This window comes from Aquarana catesbeiana, linkage group LG07 (genome assembly GCF_042186555.1).
Source record: "Aquarana catesbeiana isolate 2022-GZ linkage group LG07, ASM4218655v1, whole genome shotgun sequence".
NCBI lineage: Eukaryota > Metazoa > Chordata > Amphibia > Anura > Ranidae > Aquarana > Aquarana catesbeiana.
The window spans coordinates 85,761,611-85,787,699 of NC_133330.1; the positions used below are offsets into that span (position 1 = coordinate 85,761,611).

At 41.8% G+C, this 26,089-nt stretch overlaps 1 protein-coding gene across 1 annotated transcript in view; it reads right to left on the minus strand.

Annotated features, from left to right (window-relative positions):
- Positions 1–3,564: 3,564 nt before the first annotated feature.
- NUP210 (nucleoporin 210) overlaps positions 3,565–26,089 on the minus strand; it is a 287,888-nt gene continuing 265,363 nt past the window's right edge. The window contains exons 35-40 of the mRNA XM_073592410.1: positions 25,067–25,213; positions 20,560–20,810; positions 17,661–17,868; positions 15,960–16,067; positions 15,803–15,874; positions 3,565–7,701 (exon numbers count right to left, since the gene is read on the minus strand). Of these exons, the coding sequence (XP_073448511.1) occupies positions 7,598–7,701; positions 15,803–15,874; positions 15,960–16,067; positions 17,661–17,868; positions 20,560–20,810; positions 25,067–25,213 (890 nt within the window). The 3' untranslated portion in view covers positions 3,565–7,597. The remainder of the gene's footprint in view (positions 7,702–15,802; positions 15,875–15,959; positions 16,068–17,660; positions 17,869–20,559; positions 20,811–25,066; positions 25,214–26,089) is intronic.

Genomic DNA, 26,089 nt, shown 5'->3' on the forward strand with positions numbered 1-26,089 from the left:
GAATGCACAGGTGTCCTGGAATGAAAACCGCACTGTTCTGAGCCCAGGGAACAGAGCTGTGTGGAGAAAAAGCGCGCCAGGCTACAAGAAAATGGCCGCCAGGTGTCCTGCACATAGGACAAAAACACAGGGAAAATGGTCCCCGAGCTCCGGGAAAATGGCTGCCACCCACGTTTTTCACAGGGCTAACAGGAAATGGCTGACATCACAGCTGTACACAGAGATGTACCTAGATAATGGTGCTGAACAGCGATATGGCGGCAGCACACAGAAGCCCACAGACACCCAGAAACAGTATCCGGGACACAGACAGCCAGCACAGCCCCCCATCAGGGATAAGAGCCCCCCCGGAAGGACCCCTGCCTAGGTACACACACCGCTAGTCTGCAGCATCCCCCACGGGGGGGAGGGAAAAGCAGGGACAGGGAGAGAAGAAAGGGAGAAGAGGGACCCCCTAATCGATCTCCCAGGGAATGCCCAGCTGCTCAGTCCTGCCGAGACAGGAAGAGCTGTACTTACCCTCCGGACGAGCTGGGGACATCCCATCACAGACCCACACCCGAGCAGTATGGAGTGGCTGCGAGCCATGGCACACTGTGACAAAGACATCCGTAGTCCGGTCATGTGTGCCCTGTAGCTTGGAGTTCACCGGCCGGCCCTAGAGCCTGAGGGGCATGTCGTGGCCGACCTAGCGTGTAGCTAGGGCCTGAACACGCTCAGTGGCCTGGCTGGGGAGACTTCAAGGATCTATATTTATCTAGCCTGTCACCCAGCCGGCTGTTGATAGAAGATCACAGAATCTTAAAATATTGTGCAAAAAAGGCAAAATCCAGAAAAAAACCCCAGGACCAATGGTCCAGATAGGGAGCCTAGGTCCTTCTCATTTGCTAGGCAGAAAAAACTGAGCTGCAGGAGGCAGGCTGAGGGGTTATATCAGAGGGACCGCCCCCTGGGCAGAACTGTATAGTACTGTTTTTTTTACATGCAATGCATGTTCTGCCTAGTCTCTCCTGAAAGGAAGAAGATATAACCCTACGGTCAAGAGAATGGAGCTGTGTCCGTCAATTAACGAAAGAGAAAACAAGGAGTTATCAGTTTTAACATTTTCCAAAATTTGCAATAAATGTTTGGTATCCTTAAGATACGCAGGGGTCAACATGACCAAAGGCTGTAAAAAAATATCTAGCTACTGACCCAGTCTTGATGTTAAGGAATCCTCCCACCCCATAGACTAAAGGCCTACTCGGTGGATTTTTACTATCATTATTTATTTTTGGAAGAAAGTATATTATTGAAGTTCCACATGAGGTAGGGTTCAAATATTCTGCTTCTTTTTTACATAGAATGTTTTTCTTAGTTCCTCTCTATTTAGTTTTGAAAGATCATCCTTATATTGTCTAACCGGATTGGACCCAAGTAGTGTATATGCGTTGGTATCCCCTAATAATCTCTCCATCTCATTCTTATAAGTTCTTGACATCAGTACAATCCCTCCTCCTTTGTCTGCAGGCCTAATAACCACCTCTTTCTTATCCTCCAGGGACTGTATACCTCTTCTGATATATTCAGGGTCATTCCCTTTCCTAATCTTCAATTTTTACAAATCATTGACCACCATATTTTAAAAAACCTCTGTAAACTTATTATTAGAGGAGGGGCGATTAAATATAGATTTATTCCGCAAAGTCGTGTCTGATGTAACATTCTGGGTGACCCTCTTAGTAGCTTTCTATATAAAATACTTTTTAATGTTGAGTGTCCACATATATTTTTGAATATTTATACAAGTCTCAAATTTAGATTCTTAGTGGGGGCAAATTTCAATCCTTTGTTTAATACCTTCATTTTATTACTATTAAGGGGGACTCCACTCAAATTATAGATACCCTTCCCTATTTGTATTTACTTTTTGGAGCCTCCTTCCTGCTCTCCTCCCCCTCTGACTTTTCCTTCTGCTCCAAATGTGTTTCCATTGTGTCCTCCCCCCCGGGATATTTTCTTGTTAGATAAGGTTCTTCAACATATCCTACTAAGGAAGCATACCTATTATGCTACCCTGGGTGGCCCACTTTTTGAGAGCCATCATATTCCACATAGGGTCTATCATAGCCCTGCTGGGGTCTGACTGACCTTTGTGGGGATCTATAATCCTGTTGTACTGGATAATAAGGAACCGGATTGGGATTCCCAATAAAACAAAGCTGTGGCAGCGGTCCCCGCACACCGCTGTCTCGGCTGACATCTTTCCCAGAGCTTCTTCCGGGTTTGCGGGCTCCAGTGTTGTGACTGGCCGGAGCCGCGATGACGTCACTCCCGCGCACATGCATGTATGTACCCGTGGGCCATTCCTTCAGAACGCATGCACCAGTGATGTCACTGGTTGCATGCACTGGAAATATCTCCTAAACTGTATAGGTTTAGGAGATATTTTTAATAACTATAGGTAAGCCTCATTATAGGCTTACCTATAGGTCTAAGTTTGCAGCGGAAGTTTACTTCCTTTTTAACCACTTCAGATCCGGGCCATTGCCAAATGACGGCAACAGCACGGATCTACATTGCCAGGACGACGTCCATTGACGTCGTCCCGTGCACGAGCGGCCTGTGCGCGTGGCGCGCTCGGTGATCAGCGAGTCTATGAGACTCGCCTGATCACAGATCAGAGTAAGGGGTCGGTCCCGACCCCTTACCACATGATCAGCTGTCAGCCAATGACAGCTGATCATGTGACATCAACAGACCTGGTAATCGGCTATTTTTCCTCCTCGCGCTGACAGCGTTAGGAGGAAAAAAAAAACCCCGATCACCGGCGGCCGTGATCGGGACATCAGTCCCGATCACGGCGATCATCTGCCCCTGTCAGTGACACAGCAATAGGCAGCAGTGCTGCCTACCAGTGCCCACCAGCGTCACCCATCAGTGCCATCAATCAGTGCCACCCATCAGTGCTACACATTAGTGCCCAGTGTCACCTACCAGTGCCCATAAGTGCCCATCAGTGCCGCCCATCACTGCCACCCATCAGTGCCGCCCATCAGTGGTACCTATCAGTGCCGCCTTATCTGTGCCCATCAGTACAGCCTTATCTGTCCCCATCAGTGCCGCCATAACTGTGCCTATCAGTGCCGCCATAACTGTGCCTATCAGTGCTGCCATAACTGTGCCCATCAGTGCCGCCTTATCTGTGCCTATCCATGCCCATCAGTGCAGCCTATCAGTGCCCACCAGTGCCGCCTCATCAGCGCATATCAATGAAAGAGAAAAATTACCTGTTTGCAAAATTTTATAACAAACTATTAAACATGATTTTTTTTTTCAAAAATTTCCAGCTTTTTTTGTTTGTTTAGCAAAAAATAAAAACCAAAAGAAAGCTCTATTTGTGGGGAAAAAAATGATAAAAATTTCATTTGGGTACAGTGTTGCATGACCACGCAATTCTCATTAAAAGTGCGTCAGCGCTGAAAGCTGAAAATTGGTCTGGCAGGAGGGGGTTTAAGTGCCCAGTAAGCAAGTGGTTAAGTACAAATTAATGCAAATGTTTTACAGATGACAATGCAGCAAGTATTAAGAAACATAAGAAACTTTATTGTACAAAGAAAATCTGCAATGTAGCCGACAAGCAAAAAACATAAGGCACAAAAGGCATTCACAGCGAGTCAGCAGAAAGAATATGAATGAATGAGAGTTCACTTCTTTATGACAGAAAAAAAAAAATCTTATGTGTACATTCAACATTGTTCAACTTCTTCAAGAACGTTAATACACACACACCTTTTAGCTTGAGGTATTTAAAGTACAGAAGAGTTTCTTGGCTCCTGAGAAAAAGTTTCATACTTCAGCAATTTTGACAGTGACAGAAAACAAATTCACATTTTTTTCACATTGTATTCATCCAATTAGACATTGCCAGGGTTCCTTCTCATATGATGCCATACATAAATGAGTCATGAAATTTTCAACACCTGTACACTAAATTATTGAAGCAGTTTTTACACAAAAAAACTGAATCTGAGATGTTCTTAAAAATAGTGCAGGGACTCTTCATTAAAGCTGTACATGTTTTACAGAGCCCCTTCCTCAAATAGTGCAGACAGGCCATTGTAACATAAAACACACAAAACTAAGTAGATGCTCCTCATGAACAAAGATTTATGGCTCTATATAGTTTGTTAATATTTCATTATATGAATGTTGGTATGGATGGATGGATGCAGATGCAGTTTCTGTACATGGTATAATGGACATTTGTACTGTGAACTTTGTGCACTGGTTTTATATTTAGGTCCTTCAATTTAAGCACTATATGTCTTCACAGATATATAAGCAAGGAATAGATGTAATATGAAGATTGAACCTCTTTGGGTTTCTATTGGCAGTGCTGACACAAACCCGTTTAAGACAACAGTACTATAACTTTGCAGAGCTTTAGAGTAAGGACTTTTAAATTAATTTTGTTATGATTCAGCATAAGCCCTATTCGCTATCCTAGCTGATTCCCCCTCAAAAGCTCTATTTCATAATCATGGGTTCTATATCAGCTATATTAAAATGTGGTTGTAACCCCTTACATTTACCCAGTGAAGTGACTAGCTTCAGGTAATATACAGAGATGAAACAAATCCTGCTGCATAAGTTGTACGCATTTATTTACAGCACTCTCTTCTCTACATCAGTTCAAAGTGCAGAATTTATACAGCTTATCTGAGCTTTCAGAAAGCAGGGGGCAAGAAGCTAAAGTTACAATATGCAGGCCTCAGTAGGGAGAGAGCTGATTGGAGGGAAGGGAAGCCCTCCCCCCGTCACAAAGAAACAAAGCTTAGGCTGTCGATCACGGGCTGTGTGCTGGAGCTCCCTCCCATGTCACCCTTCTATCTCTTGGTGTCAGGAAAACCTGTCAAAGGTGACTCATGCAGATAGCACAGGAATAAGGCAGCAGAAAGAAATTACACTTTGTGATCTGGATTGAGACAGGTGCACACTAGGGATATGCTTTGTTCATATTTAATGTCAGAGTTTTAGAAGCACTAATTTACTTTGCATAATTAGACTGTATCTAAGCTATACAGCAGTGATTTTGTGTGTATGGCTCCCAAGAAGAGCCTTATTTACATGGCTCTACCACAATCAAAGTGAGAAAACAAACATTTTGCATCTGTGTTGGATCAGATTACATTAATACACTTGGTTTTAAGATGGCGTGTTGTATTTTATAGGTGTATAAATTACGCAATAGGCTAGTATCACACAAGAATAAAATAGGACAGTACATGTTGTAATGGAATGTTCTGTTTACATTCAACTGGCTTGTGGTACCTTCAGCACTTACTCTAGCTACCAGGTAGTAGCCGTATTCTGCATTTTGAGAGTTTGAGATTTCCATTTGCATAATAAATGCCTTCAGTTTAGGTGGCTTCTGGGGTGCTCAGAAATTAAGTTTAAGTGCCTAAGCACCTATAATTCAATATAATTTTATGACATATAATATTAGTAAAGTTTTCTTGTAAAGAGTGTTCTATAGAAATGATTGAAAAGAGACAGCAGCACTCATTTTAGAACCGGTGCTAAGAAAATTACAGCCAGAAACTGGTTGCTGGGTAGAACTTCCCCGTTTTCTTTTCTTCCACCTTTACAGAACAAGCTTGATTGGAATGGTCCAAAACACACAGATATGTAATACATGACTTTGTTTTATGCCTGTTGCAATCTGAAAGCAATGAGTGAAAATGCCCAGTCACAACTCACACTTTGAGGAAGAGCATGCAGCGCTAATTATATGCAAGGAAACAAAAGCATCAGCCTATATAGCTGGGAGCTTGTTCATGGTGCCCCAAAAGGCTGGTGTCTTAAACTCAGCAGAAATTAAAGAGGAGGTATTGCCCATAGCGAATAAGACCCCAATGGTCACAGTCATTTTATTAGAATAAATTAAAATATCTAACTGTAGGTGGCATGCAAAAAACTTTCACTAAACTCTGTCCCCTATGCTAATTAACAGAGGTGACTGAAACACAGCTTTAGTCAGAATATGTAACTAGACTAAATGTAATATGAGGTAAGAAATAAAATGTGGAATGCAAGTGGCTTTGGGTGCATCCTTTTTAAAAACACACTTCCAGTGGACTACTATGTAAGAATGGTATCCGTTAATAAAAAACTATTTTCCAAGAGATTTTCTTTTTACGGTGAGGGAAGGAGAGTGTGATATTGATCAAAGAATTTCACTTTACAACTCTCAAATCAAATGTTCAATTGTCTTTCCTACTTCTTGGATCAAAGCTTTTGAAGGGGGACAGTAAGGGGAAAAAATGAGGGGGGAGGGGGTAGATTTTTGCAGATGACAAACAGGATCTCTTTTTTCCAAATTTTTTACTTTAATCATTGCTGAAAGGTAGGCCATTTCTTCAATAGCATCCTAAACTGTGGTTATCCCCCCCCCAAAAAAATGGTATACTGGTATAGCAACCAAACTAATCAATGTAAAAATAAAACGATTTCTAAAATCGAGCAAAAAATAAGTAGAGGTTTAAAATAAATACAGTAGAACAGTAACTAAAAGAATAGCTTGTAAGGTCATAATTCCAATACTTGTCAATTCACTGACCTGGATTTCAAAGCCTGCATACTTATTTCAGGTTAAAAGAAACCCAAAAAACTCAAGCCGGAGAAAGCCAGGCAACTAGCATTTTCAGAAAGTCAGCAATGGCAGCCTATGTATTTCTGTCAGGATAGGTATCCTTTGGGAACTGCCATTGCTGATCTGATTTTACATTTTTATTCCTGACGGGTCCTCTTAAAGCAAAGAAAGAAAATCACCTACAGCAAGGTACGCCTGTATATGGATGGTGTATGGCAGCACATTTTAATCACATGTTGCTGTACTGAAATATTCAGAGTGTTCTCTCCTGCATCTTCCAGGAAGAATAGTATTTTGTGGCAGTTAGAACGACTGGCTTGTAAATCAACAGGTAAGGTATGTAACAAACACAGATCAGAATTCACAGCTACTTGTTTCTGATTGGTTAGACTCACATTATTAGGCTACAGTTGCTAGTCAGTGCAAAATATTCCTGAGTTAAACAAAAGTCATAACATAGAGAGAAATCATTCTAAATTTCAGACAAAATCTAAAACAAAGACAGGCCTGAGGAGAAACTTGCTCATAGTGGTCATTTGCTAGCTTATTTAATAAAGCAGATCAAATATAAGGGAGGAAGTGCATAGTGAAACCAATCAGAGTTCAGAATGGCATTTTAAAATCTGTAAAAAGATTCTGATTAGTTCATACACATTACTGCTATTTGAATATGTTCTGCTTTGTTAAATATGCCCAAATCTTTTGGAAAGAAAAAAAACAAAAAAAAACAAAAAACAGTGGAAGGATGATAAATCACATAAAATACATTCTCAAGAAATAAAACTAAGACACTAGATCAAGCTAGACAAAAACAAAACAGTTCAAATAAAAGACAGTACCAATCAAACATGAAGCAATGCAAACTGCATAAAATATTGATCTCATGCTGTCCGGCATGGGACATATTTGTGACTCAAGGCACACAATTTAAATCGCTGAGGTCTTTGGTATAGCACAGAGTTCTCAATTAGAAGCATAGTTTGGACTCCACAATATTCGTGATTGTGAATTGTTCTTCCTAGGAGATCCTTGGGTGGGATAATTCAAGGCTGGTGGTGATACAAAACCTTAAAATAAAGATAAACATTTTAAAAGTTTTGACTTACCACTGTAACAATGCTGCTGTTGACTGGTTTGCCCTAAAGGCTGCACAAAACCTCAGACCATCCTAGAATTCAACAACATTTTGCTATTCTAAGCAGAATTCAGATTTTCTGATTTTTTTCTGCAAATTATTTGGTGAGAAAGTCAGAAGATGGAGCAATTAAATGCTAAAGCTGGCCAAACACTAGTAGAATTTAGTTAAAAATTTATAATTTTACAACATTTGTTTGATTTTCTAATCATTAGTGGGGTCTAGCAGTGACTGTGGTTTGCATTCAGGAAATTACATTAATTCCAAAAGCAAAAGAAATATCTTGAACAGTATTTGTCAAGTCATCAAATGTATTGAGAATTTTCACATGAATATTCGTACAAATAAAATGGTTGTTGGAAAATCTGCTAGTGTAAGGCCAACTTTGGAATACTTGTTGGAGACACAGCCAGCAGGAAGGTGAGAACCACTGAAAACTGCAGCAATACGGAAAAACTGCCACAGGTATACGTATACATATAGGATATGACATTTTTGTTCAGGAGGGTTTGGTAAAAGAAGGGGTTAAGTGTACTTTGTAGTAAAGTGCAATAGTTTTTAAGAGTTCGGGTAGGGGGAAGGGCCAGGTGTGCTTTAGTGTTACAGACACCTAGGCAAAGTTTGCAATTTTCACTTGTTTTCAAGGGCCAAAATCCCAATTCCAAAAACTTCCTCCAAATTTATCTTAGTCAACAGTATATGGCTCTCCATGCCTCTTGCGTTCAGCAAGGTTTAACATCCTGAGTGCTAATGCACACCAGCCGCTGTGTTACAACGCTCAGCTGGTGTGGGGTGCAGTCTGGCGGGATCATTGCAGTGCCGATACATTCACTTTAACCCCTTCCCATCCTTGGATTGTTTATAAACGACCTCATGTTTACCACTTCCTGCCCACCCTATTGGGGATTGATGTCCGCAATGTAGCTCCTTTGTCCTGACTGGGCGTCATATGAAGTCTAGGAGCAGGATAAGCCGCTCGTGCGCGCCCCCATGGGTGCGCAGAATGGCAAATCGGTGGTGCGGTGTGTCACTCTGACAAACTGCATCTCTGAGCGTGGTAACGAGCCTATGACGTTGGCGCTTTTCCACGTAATCAGCTGTGACCAATCGCAGCTGATCACAGCGGTAACCAGGAAGTGCCGGTAATCTGCTTTTCTGGGTTCTCACTGATGGGGGGGGGTTGTGTGCGCTAATAATCAGCGCATTGATTATCAGCACAGCCCCCATCAGAGGTGCCCACCAAAGTGACAATCAGTGCCCACCAAAGTGACAATCAGTGCCCACCAAAGTGACAATCAGTGCCCACCAGTAATGACTCAGTACCCCCTCATCAGTGCCCATTATTTGTACATATTAGTGCCTCCTCAGCAGTGCCTCCTTATCAGTGCCCGTCAGTGAAGGAGAAAACAAAATTTTATAACAATGAAAAAACACTTTTTTTTCAAAAATGACAGTCTTTAGTTTGTTTAGCAAAAAATAGAAAATTCAAGTGATCAAATACCACCAAAAGAAGCTCTATTTGTGGGAAGAAAATGATAAAAATTTAGTTTGGATACAGTGTTGCATGGCATTGCAATTGTCATTTAAAGTGTGACAGCGCTGAAAGCTGAAAATTGTCCTGGGTAGGAAGGGGGGTGCCCTGTATTGAAGTGGTTAAAGTGAAAGTCATGACAGAGATACCGCAAAATATCATTATTTAATTTAAACTGTTAAGTTCTGAGTTAACTTCCAAAAGAACACTTCCCCTTCCAAAAGAAACAAACACTACATAAAACCAGCTGACAAGGAACTAAATTTATGTGTCCAAAACCAAGTTACAAAGCTTTCAATTAAAGAAGAAAAGTGGATGAATAAACCCATTGTGAATTTAGATCCTTCATCAACACCAATGTTGACTCAAGCTGTCTTACAGACAATGGATGAGCTGTAAGGTGTACATGACACCCAAAACTCAATAACCCCAAATATATGAACAGACTATAATAGTATTGACCCAGGAGTGTCGATAAGGAAAGTTTGTTTGTACAGCTGAACTTTTCTCCAGACTCCCAGTAAAATCTAATCTAAAGTCCACTTCCAACAACCAAGAAAGATCTTCAATTACTGTATATATTTTTTTTCTTTATATATATGTATGATCATGAGTGATGCCTATGCTATTTCTCAGATGTTTTAAGAAAACACAGATGACCTGTGTACATGTTGCATGATAAATACATGTGATATTAGAAGAATATGATATGTCGATATAGGATGAATGAATAATTGTGCACAAAACAAAGTATAGCACACAAACAGAATAACTTGTAGAGCAGGGGTAAAGGAAGGGTAGGAGAGTTGGAGGGGAACCCGGGAGTATGACCATGTATGCATCATGATGGGAGGAGAAACAGGGGAAAAAAATGGTATAAAATCAAGGCTCAATCAGGAATTCATCAAAACCAACAAGGAGGAAATGAGCAACCCAAGGTCTCTATAGCTTCTTGTAGGGTTGGCTTCCATCTTTCCATGGATCATGGGCTGCGTGACCCTATGCTAGGTTTTGGTGAGGTGTAAATTGGCGGTTTTGTAGGCCTTTGTTAGTGAGTGTTTGGCAGCAGTGATAATGCTTCAGATCAAAAGGTTTGTAATGGGTGGGCAGGTCCACCAAATGCGGAGATGGGTTTCCTTCTCCCCACATCCCCTGTAACAGGCTGGCAAGTAGGTTGGGCCAAACGTGATCCGTGCCTTGACCAAATATCTTCCATCAAGATATCAGTTTTCAAAGCTGCCACATTTTGAGAGCAGAATTTGGTTGTAGCCCTGATATCTGTTTACGTAAAAGTGTTTGACTTGGAGATATCTACATATCTCAGAATGGGGAAGTTTGTGGTTCCATTGGAGAGTTATAAAAGGTAAAATTCCGTTAGGGCCAGGTAGCCAGTATAGCCGAGTAAGGTTTAATGTAGACCAGAAGGCAAAGGAATTTGGGGATTCTACTGCTGGGTAGAATGGGTGGAGAATGAAAGATAGCAACGGCCGGGGAGGAGAGTTCTGGGGGATTAAGTCATAAAAAACATTATCTACAGAAAGAATTTCTGTCGACCACTTTGAGACCTATCCACAGTGGAACTTCCCAGGTGGTGTGAAACTGTGTAACTTGGGCTAGCTGTGATGCATGGTAATAAGTTAGTAGTTGAGGGAGACCAAGGCAACTACTCAGTCTCTGCAGGAATAGAGCAGCCTTCGGCAACCGGTGCTTGAGGGATCCCCAGACAGACATAGTGCAGTATGCACCTGTGAAGAGCAAAAAAAGAAAAAAAAAAGAAAAAAAAAAAAACCTACAACTGAGAGTTGTTAAAGTAATCTACACTGCGGTCAATCTGACTAGCCAAGAGCTTAGCAAGGGTGCCCATTGGGTCAGGGGAGAGGTTTGTTTACGAAGAATGGGTGGGTAGTTTGCCTGACAAAGAGTGTCATAGGTTTTAGTCAGATTAATGCCTAGGTAAGGTAAGTAGTGGAGTATCCATTGAAACGAGAAAGATGAAGTCTTGAAGAAAAAGGTCGATTGCATGGGACTTTGTTAACCTCAAGGTCTGAGAAAAGCAAAAAGTGGTGCAGGACTCGAAGTAGGTTAGGGGATGTAATAGGGGGTGCTGAAACAAATAAAAAGATATCAGCAAACAAGAACAGTTTATAATGACGACTCAAAATCTCTCAATGGGAGTGAATCTTTTGTGTTAAGGGGTTTGATGACTAAAGCAAAAAGAGTAAAGACAAGAGTTGGTAGACCTACCCCGTTCCCCTAGAAAAAACAAAACAAAAAATATTTCAAATATGTCTGGGGGCTAGAGTATAAGGAAGAGATCGAAATGGGGCCCGAAAACTGAGCAGTTCAAGGCATATTGTAGACAAGGCCACAAGACCGTATCAAAAGTTTTCCAGGTATACAACAATGCAGTACTTTTTTCAGTGCACACTGCCCACACATCACCGCGACGCAGTGGTGTGAATCAGGCACAGAGGAGACAAGCGTAGTGTAGCGTAGTGAGGGGATTATTAGTGAGAAATGGTACTTGTGCATTTATTGTCCTATCACACAGGTATTCCACTAAAGGTACACAAATCCAGAGAACAACCAAGAGGTAAACCTACAGTTGCTGGTATTGGCTGCCTTGTGGCGCCATTAAGTGAATAGGTTGATTACTATATGTAAGATGTTACAAAAAGTCCCGCAAGCAGCATATTTGGGGCGGTTTGGGAGCGCTGTACATATCGCTCCCCAAAGGCCACTGCACATTGCAATGAATGGGCAGCGATTCCGAAGCACCTGTAAAGCGTTTTGAAAGCACCTCAACACTGGAGTTTTTAACATCTTTTGTGGGGTTAAAAGCACTGCGCTAGCAGCCGAAAAGCAGCTCTGCTTAAACAGCGGTAAAGCACCGCTAAGACGAGCAGCCCCAGTGTGAAAGGGGTCTTCGAGACACCAAAAGTGTCCTTTCGCAGTTAAGGGATCTGCCATAGAACACTAGTCTAACCTGGGTTACTATAAACCTATAGTCCTTAAACTCATCGATACCTTATCATTTAGCTATATTATTGGTAAAAGAACATTTAATTATAGAACATTTAATTATAACTCTTATAACATAACTATTTCTACATTTGATGTACTTTCTTCAACTTTGTGGGGCGTCAATGGGGGCAAAATTTTTGCCCTCACTGGCAAACCTATACATGAGCACATGGGAGGAGAAAGTAATTTTCATTAAACACAATCCCCATTTATACACAATATCCTGTGGTGTGGGTGCTATATAGATGACCTGCTTCTTGTGTAGCAGGGAGACCCACTAGTAGAAGCAGTGGCTGAGAGATAGATTAACACAATCCGAACCACATCCAGACAATTAAATTTTCTTTTGAGGAACCGGAGGCTGACAGAGGGATGGGAGAACAATGTCTTGGTTGAGGCAAAAGGCAGAAACTACCTTAACCACCTCAATACCGAACACTTTCATCCACTTCCTGCTCAGGCCAATTTTCAGCTGTCAAACGTTGAACGACAATTACGCAGTCATGCAACAGTGTACCCATATGAAAGTTTTCATATTTTTTTTAGACAAATGGAGCTTTTGTTTGGTGGCATTTAAGTCACCGAGTGTTATATTTTTTGTGCTATAAAAGAAAAATTCCTGAAATTTAAAAAAAAAAATTGTTATAAAATTTTGCAAATCAGTAATTTTTCTTCATACATTTTGATTAAAATTTATACTGCTATCTGTGTATAATCTGTGTATATTTGGTCTGTGTGAAATGTATAGTGTCTACAAACTATGGTACCCATCATTGAAAATTCATTACACCTGATGTACTGCTGGCCTATCTCATTTCTTGAGGCCCTAACATGCCAGGACAGTACAAATACTCCCCTGGCCTTTTTGGAAGTAGACAGTCCAAGGTATTTAGTAAGAGGCATGGCGAGTTTCCCGAAGCTATAATTTTTTCCACAATTCTTTGGAAAATTAAGAGATTAAATAAAATGTGTTTTTTTCCCACACAAATGTCATACTATTATTCAAGGTACTTACCGTATTTATCGGCGTATAACACGCACTTTTTTCCCCTTAAAATCAGGGGAAAGTCGCAGGTACGTGTTATACGCTGATACCATGCGATCCCGAGCTGTCAAAATCGCCGACCGCGATTTGAAAATGGCGCCGCCGGCGCCGAAATACACAGAGCCGGTCCTCGGCTCTTTCCGGCGGCTCTCGTTCACTTTCGGCTCCAATCGTAGTCCCGAGCGGAGCTATCCGAACGTACTCGGCTAGGTTCGGATAGCTCCGCTCGGGACTACGAGTGGAGCCGAAAGTGAACGAGAGCCGCCGGAAAGAGCCGAGGACCGGCTCTGTGTATTTCGGTGCCGGCGGCTCCATTTTCAAATCGCGGTCGGCGATTTTGAAGACAGGGGATCGAAGGCTGCACTGGGCAAGGCTGCACTGACAAGGCTGCACTGACAAGGCTGCACTGACAAGGCTGCACTGACAAGGCTGCACTGACAAGGCTGCACTGACAAGGCTGCACTGACAAGGCTGCACTGACAAGGCTGCACTGACAAGGCTGCACTGACAAGGCTGCACTGACAAGGCTGCACTGGGGAAGGCTGCACTGGGGAAGGCTGCACTGGGGAAGGCTGCACTGGGGAAGGCTGCACTGACAAGGCTGCACTGGGGAAGGCTGCACTGGGGAAGGCTGCACTGACAAGGCTGCACTGGGGCAAGGCTGCACTGAGAAGGCTGCAATGATGGGCATTTAAATGTAAGTTTTTTTCCCTTCAACTTTCCTCCTAAAAGTTTTTTTTCCTTAAAATTCCCTCCTAAATTGGGGTGCGTGTTATACGCCGATAAATACGGTATATAGCGCCGTCAATTTACGCAGCACTTTACATATACATTCTACATTCACATCGGTCCCTACCCTCAAGGAGCTTACAATCTAAGGCCCCTAACTCACATTCATATATTAGGGCCAATTTAGACAGAAGCCAATAAACCTACCAGCATGTCTTTGGAGTGTGGGAGGAAACCGGAGTACCCGGAGGAACCCCACGCAGGTACAGGGAGAACATGCAAACTCCAGGCAGGTAGTGTCGTGGTTGGGATTTGAACCAGCAACCCTTTTATATTTATATTAACAAGTTAATTGTCACACACAGCATACGCATACTTGCAACTACACCCCAAAATACATTCTGCTACTCCTGAGTATGGCAATACCACATGTGTGAGACTTTTTCACAGCCTAGCCACATAGAGGGTCATTATCCATTTTAAAGAGGCGTTCCACCACCCCCCTCCCAAAAAATTAAAAGTCAGCAGCTACAAATACTGTAGCTGCTGGGTCTGCCACCTCCAACCTGGCTAAGGGAAACCAGCAGTGAAGTCTTAGAGCTTCAGAGCCGGTTTCCTACTGTGCATGCGCAAATTATGCTTCGCTTTCTCAATGGGCCGGCTTCAGGGGGAATGGAGGAGGGCGAGGCAAACTGAGGCAGAAGTGGGAGCGGGTACCTGTCAAAACCAGGTACCCGCTTCCACTCTGCCCCCAAAAGGTGCCAAATGTGGCAGCGGAAGGGGGGGAGGGTCAGACAATCGCAGCGTCCCCTTTTGGGTGTAGCTCCACTTTAAGACCAGGCCCTCTGACACTTTTTTGTTTACAAGTAAAAATCTGTATTTTTGCTAATATATATATATTTTCTCCATTAGAACTACTACACCATGAGGATTCTTCCTTTATATTTTATGGGATGATATTTTGTGAATCTAATGGTGTGACCATTAGGAACGGAGCATGGAGACTGGGAAACCTGTGTCCATCCTGTTTTATTTGCCGTGCCTGATCGATTGTGGACGATCGTGAACTGGAGTGTTTATTCCACCTATCTGCTCATTTGACTCCTTTAATAAGGGTCAAAGAGGAGGGCAAGAGGCAATGTGTTTGGGTGGTGGTCATCTTCCCTCTCTCACTCTTCAAATATATCCCATGAAGTGTTCGGCTACTATTTATATCTGAGGACCGAAGGGTCTAAGGACTTTTATCTTGAGCGCTGCATCTTTTTTCTTTTTAACACAGATACACTTGGCTGGGCCTTGCCATGTACTGCTTGCTAACACCAGCTCTTTTGTTCCTGTGGTTCAGGTGTTTGCCATTCTGATCTAAGGGTGGGTGGGAGGGGTCAGGAGATAGTGGCATGGCAGGGTTGTGATCTACCAGTCAGATAGTTGTGATCGATTGGTAGAATTTGATCAGCCATTGTGGACTTCTAGCCCAACTGGTCAGAAAGTTTAAAATAAGTCCTGCTAGAGGTAAAACAAGACTCACAGAGCAGGCTAAATAAAGAGCGTTAGGCATTTTTGAAAATTGAGCCATTAGAGATAGAAGCCATGAAAGGCGCATCAATAGCAGCTAAACAGCACAAAACAGTTCTTTGAATTAAACCTTTATGCATCTTAATTTTGAAATAAAAGCCACATGGCTTAGCCACTTTAAATACTTACTACTGCCTAAAGACCGAGGTGGTGATGCGGACATGAAGGCTGGGTGATCAATCTTCTCTTTTGGTGAAAACACTGAAAGAGCAAAACAGAATAGTTTTGCAATAATGAAATATTACACAGACATGTATATTAAGTAAGAATAATTAATATAAATTACCTAGTATGGCAATAGCAGCCCCTGCTAACAATGTGAACAAAGTGAAGAAAATCATCTGGTAAGAGTTCAGGAAGTGATAGAAGAAGCCCTGGCCCATGGTATAAGGCACTGGAGAGAACAAAAACAAACAGCTAGCAGTGGTGGTAATGTAAACAATATTCATTGACGTGATCAATAGGATAAAGTGTAAACGATCTACATATAAAACGTAAAAAGGGTCTTTGAGTGAAATTACATATTTATCCTTCACTCTCCAAAACTACTGAAAGTATAACTTCTGTCTAAATATGCCAAACGGTTATTACGCATTTGGTACTTTTATGCAAAAAAATCTGATCTTACTCTCAAGGAAAGGGTCGTCATTGCCGACTATACCATAATGGTTAAAACTCGTTAAAGCGGAGGTTCACCCAGAAAAAAAATTAAAAGCCAGCAGCTACACATTCTGCAGCTGCTGGCTTTTAATAATAGGACACTTACCTGTCCTGGAGTCCAGAGATGACAGCACCGCAGCTATGTTTCCATCAGCTGACGGGTGCTGCCACCGCCATTGTGGGTAAGGAAACCCAGCAATGTAGCCTTACAGCTTCATGCCGGGAACCCTACTGCGCATGCGTGAGGGCCCGTTCCTCTCTCCTACTGGCCCGGCAGTAGGGGGAGGAGGAGGGAGCCCCGTGGTGACGTCATGGGCCGCGGCGCAGACTTCCGGAAGTGGGAACAGGATACCTGTCAAAGACCGGTACCCTGTCCCCGCTCCCTGCCGAACGGTGCCAATTGTGGCACCGGAGGGGGAGAGGAGACAAATGAGCGGAAGTTACACTTTTGGGTCGAACTCCGCTTTAAAGATTCCCTCCCTCAATATAGGCTCACTTTGAGTTAGGGAGTGTGTAACCCTACTATTTGCATATTTTGCTAATGTTTGTGAACCAGTGTTTTCTATTCTGTATGAACTGTGAGACCCCGCAAGGTCATTTATTGACTTGTAAATTTGTTTTTGGACCTTGTAAGTTTTGAGGGTATGAAGAATAAAACAGATTAACAATCTCAATAACATAAAAAAAAAAAAAAAAAAAAAAAACTACACAGCTGGCCTGCTGCTTTCTGAACACAGGTGGGCTGCTCGGCACAGGTGCCATTCAGAAATAGTTTTGCATTTTCTAGATGAATACAAAGCACTCTGACTGAACAAGGTGGAGCGTACCATGTTACCACCTCACTTTTCCAACTCATCCAATCAGAGAATGCTTTGAATTTGTTGAGGAAATGCAAAGCATTCTCTGAAAGACGCCTGTGCTGAGCAGCCAACCTCCTGTATTAAGAAAGCAGAAGGCCAGCTGTTTGGCACGGATCCCAGAGGTAAGTGGAGATCACTGGACTAGCGGTGCTTACTTCAGTGGTTTCCAGCTTTCAGGTCAAAGCTGGACCAATGTAACTATGTAAAAAATAGCCATACCTGGAAAATCCTCTAACATTTAAATGGCAACAGTGAAATTTTTTTTTAGACATGAAGACTAAAAATACAAGTATTAAGAAGTTGCGTTGCTGTCTGCAAAATGGAGAGAGAGACCCAGAATAACAATTTAGATCACTACAAGTGGTGAAGAGTGTTACAATGCTTCAATTCTTACATTTATGAACAAACTCAAACTGCAGAAATAAGACCATAACATTGTAAGGAACAACAGTATAGTGCTCACATACCATTAAGTGGGCCTGTAGCCGACATCAGTCTAATCGGTATGTTGATGGTTTGATCAGACATGTAACTGGAAATAGTTATTGAGGTAGTTAGAGAGCCCTGGTTTAAAACCTGCACATCAGATATACCAACTTCATAAGTTACGAAGCTGGGCACCCCAGTATATTTTTCTTTTTGATAGACAGTAATGATGGATAACTCTGGCTTCACCTGCAGAATAAAGAACCAAACCAAGTAAATAATACGTTTTTTTCCACTAATGTGCAATTAGTGATAGGCCAGCAGGAATCATGAGGGTTGGAAGGAAGCTGGCAAGCTTTGACACTATTAGTCCTATCAGTTTTTGCACTGTATACCTGATAACAGCCTATTTTTAAAATGACAGAGTTACTTTAAGGCACATGCCACCATTAGATAAAAGATCAGTTTGCAAAGGATTACTCCCCCTCTCCCCAAAAGGAAGCAGCTCCAACCATACATTATTATTCAATGACTTTTTTAAGGATAAGTTCACCTTTTGTAACATGTTCCACACATATTTAGGAGTGTAACATGTAACAGATGCACTGGCTTCCCCGTATTGACAGTGAGCAGGGATCTTCTCCCCCCGCTCACTGTCACAATCTAAATAAAATGCGGCCATACGGGGCTATGCCCATCCGGCCACGTCATTTATGCAGTGTTTTGTGAATGTGAAAAACTACAAGTACCGACAGCCTTTGTGGCTGTCGTCCTGCGGTTTTCAATTAACTACCAGGGCGTGGTTGAGCGTCCTAGTAGTTCATTGAGTCTTCCTGTCAGAGTGTAACTGCCTGCCCATATAGGAGGCACAGACAGCTACAAAGATAGTCTGTAGGACCGTGCAGCCACGATCTGCTCATCATGAACAATTGCTTTACCGGTTTCTAGCAAAAAAAAAATAAGTGCATAAAAAAATGTGCATTTATTCTTTTTTGTAAAGGTGAAATTGCCCTTTAAGAGGAAGACAAAGAAGTCAGACTGATTGCCATTTGTTACTGCAGATATCTTTTTTTTTAACAAGATCTATAAAGTATGAAAAAAAAGAAAAGACAGACATAGTGGATAGAGGCTAAAGATGCAATAATGTGTCTACAAAAGACATTTCTACTGTATGCAGATACAGTTGTTTCAGCAGTTCAAGTACAAAGCCTGCTTATCTCAGGCAAAGTGACTCTAAGGTCACTACCAAAAGCATTAAACCAGCAGCAGCTACTAAAAGAAGGCATTTAGGAGGTGACTGCATAAATGTTTAGATGCCTTATAAATGCACACCTTGACTTACTCATCTGGTCTACAGTTCAGGCGCACCTCCTATGTGGCATTGCTGGTCCATGAAGCCACCCGCCATAGTTACTAGCTAACCGCCCTGTGTACAAGGCAGGAAAGAGCAGCCTGAAAGTGACCCGTCACCATCGTCACACAGAAAAAAAAAAAAAAAAAAAGACCAGCACTGTTAAAGAAAAGGTGCTATACATACCTTTCTGGCAGCTTGTGTCATTTCCAGTAAATAAAGTGTAAATGGGACAGCGCTGCATAGGTATAAAAACACACAAAAATAAAACAAATCCAAACTAGTGTGCAAACAAAAGTCCAATATTAATATATAAAGTGAGAATTTCTTCCGCTGATATGCGGAGAGATGTGAAGTGTTTCTTTGCTTTAAACAACCTCCATAGGCATAGTGATCCCACCACCACATGCAATGCTCGCTCATCTCCTTACAAGAACCTGCTAGGGGTCAAACACACCTTGCACTCTGTGCAACTCTCCCTTCAGGTAATCCTCACTGGTCCTTGGTAACCTCTGTTGGACCCTCAAGAAAACAAGTAGTGATCTGTATCTGATAAGGGTTCCTTCCACTGTGCTACTTCAGACTTAAATCCAATGTAATCCACATTATATTCATTAAAAAGTTTTAAAAGCATTGATAATGTGGATTACATTGGATTTAAGTCTGAAGTAGCACAGTGGAAGGAACCCTTATCAGATACAGATCACTACTTGTTTTCTTGAGAGTCCAACAGAGGTTACCAAGGACCAGTGAGGATTTCCTGAAGGGAGAGTCGCACAGAGTGCAAGGCGTGTTTGACCCGCTAGCAGGGTCTTGTAAGGAGGTGAGCGAGCATTGCATGTGGTGGCAGGATCACTATGCCTATGGAGGTTGTTTGAAGCAAAGAAACACTTCACATCTCTCCGAATATCAGCGGAAGAAATGATCACTTTATATATTAATATTGGACTTTTGTTTGAACACTTATATTGCACACTAGTTTGGATTTGTTTTTATTTTTGTGTGTTTTTATACCTATGCAGCGCTGTTTCATTTACACTTTATTTACTGTGGGAGCACATAAGTGACAGCAGCAGCAATTTCAGGTTTAAATATCTCTCTGCATAATAGCGCAACTATCCTACTTTCAATTTGCTGTGTCATTTCCAGCTGCTGCAGGTATTCAACAGGTTGGATGGATCAAATACCTGCTCCACCTTGACACACAATGGTTCCCTCACAGACTCATATATCCTGTAGTGAAATATGAGCTGGCAGGAGAAACCACTATATGTGGCAGCAGGAGCACGTATTCAAATATCCAGAAGTGTGCAATACCGTTACCAGATGGAGAACATTAAAATGGTGGCATTTCCAGATATAGGGTGCCAGAAAGCCAAGTATAATGCCTCTTCTTTTACAGGGTTGGTCTTCCAGCTCTCAACCCTAGGGGCTTACAAGATAGAGAGTCCCAGAATTCAGGTGCTCTATAAACATGCATGCTTGCACTTCTTGGTGCCTGGCAATGATTTGCTTGTTTAATGTTTTTAAAAAGGTCACATGGGACATCACTTTAGGGATCTACAAATGAAACTGACTTTAACTCTCACCTCAAGGTTTTTCAGCAATTCAGCAACTCCAAAAATCTTAACATTGGTGGTAGGATAATGACTGCTTAAAAGAAGCTCCTTCTGGTTGGTATAAAATCCAGGGTAGACAGGAACATGTGCACTCGTCTGCTCCTGGTACACGTTAATTCCCAGGATGGATGCTGTTACTATAAGTGATGTGTCCCCGATGCTGATTTGTTTTAGCTGGCCCTCTGAAAGCTTCTGTCTACCAAGGGAACAGATGTAGTGACCTAGATATCATACAAGACCATAATTAGGAAACCTGCTGGCTTTACAGAGACATAACAGCTTTAGCATGTGTCAGGAAATAGCAGAAGCTCCAGGTAAGTGGCAGACACATTTTTATAGAGTGACGGATACAAAGAATACTAATAAAAAAAAGAAACATTAAAGTGGAACTATAGTCTTCATTTTTTTATATCAATGTCATAGAGAACAACTTAATATTACCAGTTTCTATTTAAAGTGCACCTATGCTCAGACTATGGTCATTTAACTATAACAAACCACTAAAAGGATTGAAAACAAGCCACCACTGACCTCTCTAGCTCTTTTTAATGTCAAGTTATTTATATTCAAAGATCCTCCATAAAAACAACAAAGACTCTAGAGCAGCCTTTCCCAAGCAGGGTTCCAAGGAACCCTGGGGTACCTCCAGAGGATGCTAGGGGTTCTTTGAGAAAAAGGGCATTGGAAGACTGATCTCTTTTCTAAATTGATGTAAAGAAAGGCCACCAAAAGGTCACTTCTAAACTGACCAACAATGTGAGGCTTACCAGAATAAATATGTACATATGGAAGGAACGCCAGATCAAATAAGAGTCCAAATCAATTAATCTCTGTGAAAGAGTAACGTATTTCTGCTAGTACTTTAATATATATATATATATATATTTTTTTTTTTTACGCAAGATTTTTCTTCTTCAGGCATGACTTTTCTGCATATTGCTGCTAGAGCTTGTCTCTTCCATGTAAGGTTCCTTTAAAATGACACTCTCACCAGGATCCATTGCGGAAAGGGGTAAATGCTATGGGACTGAACAATAACATCATTCGCTGGGTAGAGTCTCGTGTGCAAGTGCTCCACACTCTTTCTTGCAATACAGCATTGATGAAGCATTTCCTTGTTGCTGCTCCTACTTACAAGAGCCATGAGAAACTTTGATTCATTCTGCTGTCTGCCTACAGTAAATATGGGACTATCCTACCCTCACCTGCTTCTAGCTGTTTGGGTTTCATAAATACCCCAGGCTTTGCCTCTTACCCTGAGCCTTACTTTAAGATGCGTCTAGGGACAGACATTTGTCCCTAATCACAGTTAACCAAAGCATGGTTACATGCAAAGATCAGTGGACAGCTGTGGCTCCTGTCTACAGCCACCTGTCAGCCCAGCTGCAATAAACACGTACTCTTGCCGCTGTCCATGCCAGTTCATCTGAGGAGGCCTAAGGGGAAATGCTGTAAAGTCTGCACTTGTGCAAGTGTACTGGGTTACCTGATCACAGGCCCATTATGCTAAATAGGAAACATACATGCCTTCTCTGCTGGTTATAACTCCCCTAATGCCGCGTACACACGGTCGGACTTTCCGGCAGGAAAAGTCCGACGGAATCTTTTCAGCGGACATTCCGATCGTGTGTGGGCCTTATCTGACTTCATTTTTGAAAATTCTGACGGACCTAGAAATAGAACATGTTTCAAATCTTTCCGACGGAATCAGTTCCTATCGGGCAAACCGCTCGTCTGTATGCTGTTCCGACGGACCAAAAACGACGCAAGACAGTTTCAGCGGAACTCTGAAAAACCTTCAGAGTTCATTCCGACGGAAAAAACGGTCGCGTGTACACAGCATTAGGCTTCAGTTTAGGGTGGAGCTGCAGCAAGCAGAAAAAAACAAACAAACTTTGAATTGCATTACATTCTTTATTTTGAAGTACAGTACAGAACACATTACTTGTATTGTACTTGTACAGACCATGGTTTACATGCAGGCTACCTTGAGGTAATTGGTCACTGGTGAAAAACTTGCTATGGACTCAGGAAGACCTTTCCCTGTAAAAGACGAGAAAACACTCTTTGCAAGAAAGGGCTGCCAGCTCAGAAACACACGTAGCACCCAGGAATGTAACCTTGTTAAGGGATCTCTCTATTTTGCTTAAAGGGATTTATCTACAGTATAAACAGCACCAGGTTGAGATCCAAGATGACACAGAGGGTGCAATTTTGGGGGATTAGGAGCAGCTCCCTAAAGAAAAGTCTTGATTAAGTATTGTGAAGCTAGAGGTTTCTGGAAGAGAATGGATAAAGCAGAAATATGTCTCTTAAGGGTACTCGGGGCTAGATGCTAGTCAAGACCAGACTGAAGAAGGGAAAAAATATGAAGAAAGTATTCCCTGTGACTCAGTTGTCCATCCCCACACCAGCCAAAGACAGTCAGAGATACCCCTATCCATCATAACAGATGCCAGACTGTCATGCTGGAGAGGAGTCTTGGGCACCCTCTAAGTGCAGTGGACTTGGTCATTGAAGGAGTCATCTCTTGATCAACATCCTGAGACATCTGGTGACTTTGGCTGTCTGCAGCATTGGACTAGCTTAATGGAAGGTCATCTGATCTGGATTCAGTTGAAAGAGCCACAGTGGTGGCAAACATCAACCATCGGGGAGGAACCAGAAGACCTGCCATGGGAAGGAAAAAAAGGTTGGATCCTGTCCTGAGCAGAAGTACATGTTCCTTCCTGTCCTAGGCAGAATTACATGTTTTCATCATCTCCATCATGTACATCCCAGGCATAAACAATTGACAGCCAGCCTTTCTCAGCTTGGACCCAGGGGAGTGACCCCTATACCCAGAGCTGTTCCAGGACCTGTGTTGCAGATGGTGGATGTCAGATTGTGGACCTCAGCAGGTTTAACAAACTGGACAGGTTTTTCTCAAGGTGCATTGATCTCTATCAGAAGCAGTGGACCAGCTCATTTCCATGAAGACGTCCATTGCATCAGATGAAATGCACGTAGGGTGAGGCCAGTGGCATATGATATTGTACACCAGGTGTGGTGTGTTTTTGTTTGTGTTGTGTTAACTTTTTTGAGTATATCGTCTTTAATAAATCATGAGGTTTTAGCATACTACTCTATGGTCCTTTGTTCATTATTACTTCGAGGTGCTGGCTTTGGATAACCAGTGAAGGATCGTGGAGGCGGTGGAGCCCCCCCAATGGGATGATTTCTGCGCTGTTGATCTCTTATCATTTGGGGATCATTACTGTTATGTAAAGGAACTGGCACACTTGTCTGTGATGTGGTTTGGGATGCTTACGTGTGGATTTTCAGCACTCAAGATTTCACATTTGGACTTTTATATATTTCTCTTTGAAATTTACTTTGTTATGCATAAATTAATTTTATGTTATGGGACTGTTATTTCACCATTTGATGCATATTGTTTACTATGGGTTTATAGGAATTAACTTTATTATTTTTTTTTTTTTACACACATTTTTGTATTGATCACTACAGGGATATTGGTTTTGTGCACCTTTTAGATTAATTATCTTTGTAATTCTTTTGTGTTCGAAATATAGGATTGCTGCATTACCTCTTTTTGCATAAAGTGCACAAAGATGTAGGGCATTTACATCCATTCCACCACTCTGGATTGGATTTGGGCTCTACCAGAATGTCAGGATCTTCTGTTTCAAGGACCGATTTTCCATCCTGCTTCATGGTCACTAGCTGTTGAAGCCTAGGTTTTGAGAGACAGAGGCATCTCTAAATCTGTTATTACGAAGATGGCAAAAGCTAGAAAGGTTCATTCTCAAAAGGTCTACCACTGATCATGGAAGGCATACTTCTCCATGGGATCTGTGCTTCAGGAACCACTGCCTGAACCCGAGAGACATTGCTCCTCCTGCTCTACCCTACATGGTAGTGTTCCCTGTAGCCAATCAGGATCTGCCTAAAACAGATTTTCTGCAGTTTCTAATCATAACAATACCCTAAATGCTCAAGGCTGCCATATACTATGTGATCTAGGCTGTAAGTAAAATAAGGGAACGTTTCTTTTTTTTTTTCCAATAGCAGGAAAAAAGCAACTACTATACACAAACATCAATGACCAAGTATAGGATAAACATACTGATTGCTGAGCTTTTCACTGAACAAAAACGTTAACTTTTTAATAAGATCATTAGTCAAGTCTAAATATTTTAGTGGTGGTCTTGTTATTGCTCAAAAGAAGGACTTGAGGTGTTGACCGGTGCGTGTTACCATAGAGGAGCCTGAAGTAGATGTTCACATTCTGTGAAGAACCATTATGAAGGAAAAAAACAAACAAAAACAGGTTTTGTCTTGTTGTCACATGCCCTAATGTTCCTTTGCCATGCTGAAATGTTAAAATAATAGCAGGATAAACCTTCTCAGAGAACAAGGAAACCATAAAATACACTGCCAAAAGCATCTTGAAATTCAAATGAACTATATTTACCAGAGTCAAAATCAAAGTCAGTATTTGCAGAAAAGACTTCAGATGCTGGAATGTCAAGATTTTGATCTTTAAACCTTAAGTGGCAGTTTATCATGTTTTCTGGATGAAGATCCTGAATGGCTTCAATCTGGGCTGCTGAACATTCTCCTACAAATAGAAAAAGATATATTAGCACAATTATAAACTTGCTTGGTCATGTGACAGATTGAAGCATTTGCATTACCAATCACCAACTAAGGGTTATTTTCCCCATCGAGCAAATACACTAAAACATTCTTATTATGCTACCTATATTTTAAACCTGCAAAGTTTAAAAATAAAAATGTTGACTTATCTGTAAATTCCATATCTTGGGGTACAGTAAAGGAACCAGGGCTTGATACACAGACCATAGGGGTTATATGCCAGTACCTTTAGGCAACAGAACAATGGCAAAAAGTTTGCCGGGACTGCTTCCCACTGTATACATATAACACTCTACAACTAGCAAGCAATAAGGTGATCACAGAGGAAAGAGGGGAGGGATATGCGCTCTGCGTTGTACTCCAAGATACGTAATTTATAGGTGCATTAAAATTCCTATTAGCTTAGCTGTACAGTACATGACATGATTTTTAGACCATGGGATGTCCCCAAGCAATAATTCACAGCGTGGGCAACAAACCAGCCAAAATTACAGCAACAGACCCACAGAAAAAAAAAAAAAAAAAGTCTCAAGGGACCCGAACAGACAGTTGACGACACAAGCACCTTGCATCCAAAGCATGTATTAGTAGAGGCCCAAACAGCCACCTAGCAACAAACTGTTTAGAAAACACAACCAGAGAATCAAGTGCTGGACCCACATTTGTGAAAAAGAAAAAAAAAAAAAAAAAAGTAAATGCTTGATGCTAAAAAGGCCAAAAGAACCCCAAAACCTCTTGGAGTAGCCTTAGATAGGGAAGGAGGGATTCATTCCCTGAGTGCTCAAACCCTAGAAAAAAGGAGGAAGGAATTCCGTAGGAGGGACAATCCTGCAGAAAA